Consider the following 8,348-nt stretch of genomic DNA (forward strand, 5'->3'; position numbering starts at 1 on the left):
AGGCCTTATAAAGTTATGACATTTATTTCAGTGATGAATATATCAGTTTAGGCAGATTAAGTTGCCAGTATTTATTTTAAGATTATTGGCATTAGCTGACAAGTGTCACAATCTGCTGACAGCATTGCCAATGTGTAATGCAAAGGATACTTAATGTTTTTAAGTGAATTTTTATATATATATATATATATATATATATATATTAATATAATTTGTCAGTTATCCAAGAACTGACTGCAGCAAAACTAAAGCAGTAATAAGTATTGCATTCCTAATCATTCAGCTGCATCATTTCATAAAAAAAATAAAATAAAATTCTGTTAAAAAATGTGGGTTCATTAATATTTTTTTAAAGAAATCAATACTTTTATTCAGCAAGGATGCATTAAAGTGATCAAATGTGACAGAAAAGATATTTACAATTGTTGTTACAAAATATTTTAATAAAAAAAAATGCTGTTCTTTTGAACTTTCTATTCAAATGCTGAAACGTATTAAGCAGTACAATATTAGGCGGTTTTTTTTAACATTGATAATAATCAGAAATGTTTTTGAGCACTAAATCAGCATATTAGAATGATTTTTGAACAATCATGTGACACTGAAGACTGGAGTAAAGGCTGCTGAAAATAAATTTAATTTTAAAATATATTCAAATAGAAAACAGTTATTGTAAATTGTAATATTATTTGACAATATTACTGTTTTACTATATTGTTGAGTAAATAAATGCAGACTTGGTGAGCTTCAGAGACTTTTTTCAAAAATATTTAAAAAATCTTACCGATCTCAAACTTTTCAATGGTAGTGTACACTTACAAAAAATTAATACAAAGTACTATGTTTTAGGTCATGATACACACTGTTGTATTTATTTTCGGACATGTATGGACATGCATAATAATAATCCAACTAGTCGTTTTGGAAAATATGTAATTTTGAATAACCCCAATATTAAAATAATAATCATTCAGTACCATATTGTTATCGTCTGTCACCATGGTTCACATTGTCAAATACAACCACACAACAGATCCCCTATTAGGATTAAGCATAGAGTTTGACACCTAATAATAAAATAATCACAAAAGACCATTAAAGCATGTCTTAACTGCGATCATATAACTCGCCTGTGACCTTGACACAAAGGTCAGCTGCTGTATTAATGAGGCTGTGCTAAGATTAGGACTGTTAAGGATAATGGGGATGCTGGAAGATGTCCAGCTCTGGATGATCACAGTAAATCAGCAGCGAGCGACTGACCCTCTTTCCTGCACTAATGAAAGATGCCGCAGAGTGACCCAGACAAAGCAACAGCGCTCAGATAGAGAGATGACACATGTCCTATATAATGGACTCTTAATTCTTACTGAAACGATCTAATCTGCTGCTTAGAAGTAAACAAAAGGGAGAATCGAGGAAGCTGTGATCCTTTAATATCGCTCTTTTATCTGAATCTATTATCAGATATTAATTGTGTATTACAAATTATATTTTCTGAATTACATAATTTGAGTGAAAAATTATGTTCAAAAGTTTGGGGTTAGTAGGATTTTTTCATGTTTTTGAAGAAGTCTCTTATGCTCACCAAGGCTCCATTCATTTGATTGAAAAAAAAAACCCCAGCGAAAACAGAAATATTCTGAAATATTGTTACAATTAAAAAAAAAAACTTTGTATTTGAATAGATTTTAAAATGTAATTTATTCCTGTGATGGAAAAGCTGGATTTTCAGCAGCCAACTAGTCTTCAATTTCACATAATCCTTCGGAAATTATTTTAATATGCTAATTTGCTGCTGAAGAAACATTTCATATTATTATCAAAGTTAAAAACAATCTGCTTAATATTTTGTCAAAATGCACACAATTTTTTAGGATTCACTGATGAATAGAAAGTTCAAAGGAACAGTATTTGAATTTTTTTTTTAAACATTATAAATGTCTTTGTTCTCACTTTTGATCAAATTAATTCTTCCTTGCTAAATAGAAGTATTAATTTTTTTCCAAAAAATAAAAAAAATACTGACCCTGAATTATATCTTCTTCATTTTAAATTATAATTTTGTCTCCGTTTTGTAAAAAAATATCCTAAAACAGTTTTTTTTCCCCCCAGGTTTAAAAGAAAAAAAATACAGATTTTCCATGCAATCTCAGAATTTTGGACCCAAGTGTATAAAAAGAAAAGGCAACAGCACGTCGTTCAGCATGTCATATGGCATATTTTAAAATTATTTTTCAGACCTTTGATCCTTGTGAGGTCTTGCTCTTCTTAGGGTCAGAAAAGGCAGAGAGAGGGATGGTTGGAAGCATGGGGTAATCTGGGCTGGGTCTCGGGACCACCTCTGCCCCCTCTGGGACCACCATGATCTGATATGTACAGAATGAATGAAAGATAAGAGCACATTCACCAAAAATGTACAATATTCCTGAATTAACTGTGCAACGAACAACTCCATTTCCCATAATGCAGCACTCACCCCTCCAGCCTTGACCAGCTTGCGGCGGAAGTCACGAGTGGGGTTATTGAAGGTTAGTTTCTCACAGCGCAAGTGATTGACAGGTGGGTTCCCCTCCAGGTTAAGGAAGAGGTCGTAATTGAAGCACACCTTCTTTGGCTCCTCCTGTATTAAATTTGCATTATTAAGTGATTCCATTAAATCATCTCATATTACTGAACAACTGAAAACAAGCATTAAAGTGAGTCAACAGAGCAGGAACCGCAGTGATTCTAGAACTACTTTCATGGGCAGCACAGCCAGAGGTTCATTCAAGATTTAAGGGCAAAACACCCACAAAGATCAGAGTTTCAAATCAAACCCCCAGACGCACATTCTCCACCTCTATCTTTTTATCTCTGTCTCTCAGCATGCTGAAATCTGTGAGTTACTGAAAACAACTCAGGAAAACAAGACTCACTGAAGGTTGGGGATGTTTTTCAGACAAGAAATGACAGATACAGATACATGTCACAAGCCTGTGAGTCAGTGGGTGGGTTTGAAAAAGAGAGTGTAATTGTTTCGCATTATACTAATTTGATCACAAGGCAAATCATTCTCCTCTGCATACTGTACTCTACATTGCCTGTTTAATGTCAATGGGGGGGAAGTTAAAAAATGACAAGACAGAGGAAGAGAAGCCGATACTCAGATGAGTCACAGAGAGAGAGGAGGATGTATGCGAATGAAAATGTGAAAAAATAGAAATTACTACAGAACAAGAGAGAACAGCAACAGAGGACAAAAGAGCTGCAGGAAGACTTAGTTACCTCACCTTGTTTTTGAAGTAGACCTCTATGGGCATCAGAAAACCAGCATATCCCGACTCCTCAACCTTGTACGGTGGCTCCTTACACACTGCAAATAAAATAAAAAGATGAATTATTTCACTAAAAATGTCTGCACACAACAATAAAATTCATAAATATTTGAATGTAATTATTTATACTTATATACACTATCCAAAAGTTTGGGGTTGGTAAGATTTTAAAATGTTTTTGAAAGAAGGCTCTTATTCACACCCAAGCTGCATTTATTTGATCCAAAACAACAGCAATACAGTGAAATATTTGAACAATTTTAAATAACTGTTTTGTATTTTAAATATATTTTAAGTATTTTAAAAATATTTTATGGTAAATTTTCAGTGTCACATGATCCTTCAGAAATCATCTTAATAAGTATTCAAGAAACATTTCTTATTATTATCAGTGTTTTTCAATTTTTGTGAAACAGTGATACATTTTTTTCAGGATTCTTTGATAAACAGAAAGTTCAAAAGAAGAGTGTTTATTTAAAATAGAAATCTTTTTAGCAACATTACAAATGTCTTTACTGTCACTTTTGATCAATTTAATGTTTCCTTGCTGAATAAAATCAATCATTTCTTTCCAACAAAATCTTACTCACCCCTGAACTTTTGAACAGTATGTATTCATATATAGATCATTAAGTATTATTTAATGTTTCATAATATTATTAATAAGTGTCTCACATTTTCATTTGAGCTTTCATTTACAAACACGAAAATGAAGGCTTTGCTCATGAATATTAATTATGTTACATCATGTTTACTCAGTAGGCCTAACTGATTGGTTGAAAGGCACATGCTGTTAAGTGTGCACTGATCAGCTGCCAATTCGAGAATCTGACTATGGTGAAGACACAGTTCATGATTATTTATTAAAATGACTTGACTGGAAGGTTACCAAGCAACGTCTGCATGACCCAATTGATTTTCACAAACTAGAAATTAATTTTGTAAACAAATCTTGGAATCAGTGTTTTGAACTGATTCACTGAAACACAGTGTGAAAGAACTGATTAATATATATGGCACATATTCAAAATATCCCTCCATCCATGTCATCATAAAGGAATGTGAATATAAAATGCTAACTTTGATCTAAAACCAGCGCTGTTAATCCAAGACATGTGACAAGTGAAATGGGTTGATGTTTAATCTGCTGACAGTAGTTTCATTTCACCAGTCATTAGAGGCTTTTTATCTGTAGCCTTAAGTATTGATTGAGTATCGACGCCAAAGTACTAGAAGCTGGTGTGCTACCAAGCCAAAACTTTGATAGTGAGTCAACCCTAACTATAAATATTAAAAGAAAGAAGCAAGCTGTTCCTTATGACATGCTGGTTTTTGAAGATTGAACTGTGCGTGGTGCAATTTCTCATTTGTGAAGTTGTGAAATTTACCCCTCTTGGGTTTAGGAAAGCTCTCGTGCAGCCGGAAGACGACTTTATCTACAAAGTGCTGAATGTCGCTGTTCTCAGGGCCTCGCACAAACACCATCCAGTCATGGGTGAAGCCCTCTGACGTCACCTTCTTCCTCAGCTGGGCCCTGTGACCCAGCTCAAGCTTTACCTGAACCGTGCACTGCAAACAGAGAAACACATCTTAATTAAATGCTTCAATCGGACAGTTGCAGTTCAGGAGAGGAGACCAGCGGACACTTTCCATCACCGTAATTCATAATCACAGACTACTACAATCATTCAGTATGTTTTTTAATAATAAAAGTTTATTACATATATAATAAAATATTTTAATAAAAACAATGGTTTTGTTATAAAATGTTACAAGAGATTTCGATTTAAAAATGCTTTGAACTTTCTACTCATCAAAGAATGCTGAAATCCTAAAAATATTAAGCAGTTGTCACAGCTAACAAAAATGTTTTTTGAGCACGAAATGAGCATATCTGAAAGATCTCTGAAAAAACACGCGACATTGATAACTGGAGTAATGTCTGCTGAAAATTCAGCTTTAATTATTTCACAATGTTAATGTTTTTACTGTATTTTGATCAAATAAACACAGCCTTGGTGAGTATAAAAATCTTATTTCAAAGTTGTTGTTTTTTTTAATCTTCCCAACCCCAAATTTATTTATTCCATTATGGTAATGGTTTTATAAAAAAAAAATTAAAAAAAAAGGATAAAAAAATATATAAAATATTATATATTATTTATTTATATAAACATTTTTATAATTTTATATGTATACTGTATGTTTTTACTTTAAAATATGTATTGCATTTTTTCATAATAAAAAAATTATCTCTATGTAATGGTGCTTTTTAGGAATGAGATTTTTGTGCACTCATAAAACAAAAGACAAAAAAAATTTTTTTATATGACCTTGAGGATTATATGACGTTGGTAAATCATCAAGCTGTAGGCTATTTTCTTTGTAAGAATGTAAGAAGACTTTTTTAATTGAGTGAATTCATATAGCTGAAACTGTTATTGATATAGCAGAGAAGAGTTACTAAAAAAAGGCCTCTAGGCACCAAAATCTGAGTAAGAATACCTTTCATACACATGCTCAAGCTAATCATCTGTATCATCGGCTGGTTCTGCCAAAAGGCCAGAAAAAGCCATCAAGGGAATTCCTTGAAAAGAAGCCAGGAAAAATGAACACTGCCCACATAGGGTGGAGACGGGCCAGACTGGGTCCAGGTGCCCAGAGATGCTCAGCTGCTGTTGACTCGAGTCCCTGAACTACTGGAGATTGAAGAACCAGAATAAAGAACAAGACTGAGATGTGCTTTTTTTGACTTTTCTGAAAGACTGTAAGCAGAAGAAGAACAAGTGGGAGGAAAATCTTATTGGCTGGCCGTCCTGTCACCATAATACAATTTAATTCGCTGCGTTGGCCGACACTTCCACTTCTCTAATGCCAAAACCTGCCAGCCAGACCCTGACGCTGCCAGGCATCAGAATAACCCGAGTCCATCTCTCATTCACTCTCCCACAAGCCCCAGCCGAGTCACATATATAGACAGACAGTGAGTCTGGCTACCCTCAACGGCGAGAACGACACAGCTTTAATCCACTCTTTTTCCAGAACTTGCCATTTGTAATTTGTCACAGCAACAGCAGCTTGCCTTGAGTTAACTATTACAAACGCTACCGACATAAAGCTGTTCCACCCCGTCTGAGAGGAACATGACCAGCTGAATATGAATATGATAAGGGACAGACAGGAGACGTACACAATAAGAGGTTCAACACATGACCATGTTAATCCCAGTGAAGGGGGGTAAAAAGATCAAAAGGCCTTTTTGAAAAGGAGTAGATTAAACCAAAGGACAGGCAAACACTACTGGCTCCTGGTCTCACAAGACACACTCATCCGCATCACGTTTTGTTAGAAAAAACCCAAAACAGACACAAAAGTGGAAGACTGGATTTCTCTCAGGTCACTGCTATGATACAGATTATCAGTCAAGCATGGTAAAAATACAAGTCACGTGGAAGCCTAATAGGCAAACGACAAAACAACAAATCTCTGAAGAGTTGCTGCAAAGCTGTTGTCAAAGATCCAGCTTGGAAAACATGAATGAATGAAACAAGCACATCAACTACATTTCAATAAAATCTTTCATTACTTGAGAAGTGGAAGGACAAAGCTGAATTTTACAACTTGCCTTTCTAAAATCACATGAAATTAAAAGGTTTATAATTCAATTATTTTTTATTTTATTTTTATTTTTTTGAGATTTGCTTTCATGCATAACTATCTAGCTAAATTACTAGTCTAAAGCTGGATCAAGCAAGTTAAAAGGACAAAACAATACAACAGGACCCATAATGGAAGTAATAGTTAGATAAACAGCTCATTAATATTACGCAGTAATAAATACTTTTTTTCTATTTTTTTTCTAACATTGGGCTAGTTCGTTTTGTAAATGTTAAGACATACTTTTTGTAAAAGCAAAACAGTAAACATTAATAAAATACATTTACAATGGCAGCCATATTTGATGTCAAAATACCACTACAAGTTTATTGCTGTTGCATTAAAACGGCTAAACATCAAATTTTATGAAGACTCCATATTTTATATTTATATTTAAACTAGTAACTGTGGCAGCTATAGTAATATGTTGATACCATGCAAAAATACATTTTGAAATCTTATTAGAGGTCCCATATTATTGTTTAATAGTTTTCACAGTATCACCAATAACAGTAGTGGAAAAAAGATTCCTATTTTAGGGATCTTTTTGCAATGGGACGCATTCAATCATAATAATAATAAAAATAGTAAGTTTATAATAATAAAGGTTTATTTATCAAATAATTTCTTTAGTAGTAGCAAATGCAATTATAACCTACTGCAGACCACAGACACAAGGCAGAACGTGTAAAAATAGCCAGCATGTTAATGCAATGATATTCATCTACAGCATATGATCACTGCTGCTGCTCATAAATCATATTGCATAAAAGGGCAATTAATTAGCCTTGGAAGAAGACAGAAGACAGGAGCCCATCAGGAACCCCCCACCCTCAGAGCAGACCTGTGCAATGCCCTCAGCCTTCAGTCTGTATGCTGTCAGGAACACTAGTGCATGAAAATGCATGTTCCTCACTTCCTCTAATAAAAGCCGCAGACTGTAGTGACTCCCGGTCCACAGAATCACAGGACAAAAACACTCTCCTTTGTGTTTCTGCTGGTGTATGTACGACTTGCCTACAGCAAAAGCTGGCGCACGCATCCAGCCCTTTAGGCTGAGCTGATGTCGCCAAATACCGATGTAGCTTTAATATGCGTGGCCAGCTCGAGTCAGATAGCTGAGAGGAGGGAGGGGGTTATATGGGTCCGATCCGCTGCTTTCACGAGCTTTAAGTGTCCACATTCAGTTGCAATGGTGGATTTCTCTAAGCGCGCGCTTACAAAAGTTGACTTCACTCCATGCAACAGCAAAAGCGTTTCATACTCTACCTGATTCTCCATAGTTCGCCGGCCTGATGAAGGTCCTGTTTATTTACAGAAGGCTTTTAAGCGGCTGCTCCCGACTCCTCATTGTGTGTCAATTCCAGCCCAAAA

General features: G+C 34.8%; 1 protein-coding gene across 2 annotated transcripts in view; it reads right to left on the reverse strand.

Moving 5' to 3' along the window:
• Positions 1–8,348, reverse strand: part of LOC107695250 (protein ENL-like) — a 14,195-nt gene extending 5,847 nt beyond the window's left edge. For both annotated transcript variants that reach the window (XM_016495062.1, XM_016495061.1), the window contains exons 1-5: positions 8,244–8,348; positions 4,706–4,886; positions 3,273–3,355; positions 2,480–2,623; positions 2,244–2,369 (exon numbers count right to left, since the gene is read on the reverse strand). In XM_016495062.1, coding sequence (XP_016350548.1) covers positions 2,244–2,369; positions 2,480–2,623; positions 3,273–3,355; positions 4,706–4,886; positions 8,244–8,255 — 546 coding nt within the window. In that variant the 5' untranslated portion in view covers positions 8,256–8,348. The remainder of the gene's footprint in view (positions 1–2,243; positions 2,370–2,479; positions 2,624–3,272; positions 3,356–4,705; positions 4,887–8,243) is intronic.

Source organism: Sinocyclocheilus anshuiensis, unplaced genomic scaffold (genome assembly GCF_001515605.1).
Source record: "Sinocyclocheilus anshuiensis isolate Anshui unplaced genomic scaffold, SAMN03320099.WGS_v1.1 scaffold122, whole genome shotgun sequence".
Classification (NCBI taxonomy): Eukaryota; Metazoa; Chordata; class Actinopteri; order Cypriniformes; family Cyprinidae; genus Sinocyclocheilus; species Sinocyclocheilus anshuiensis.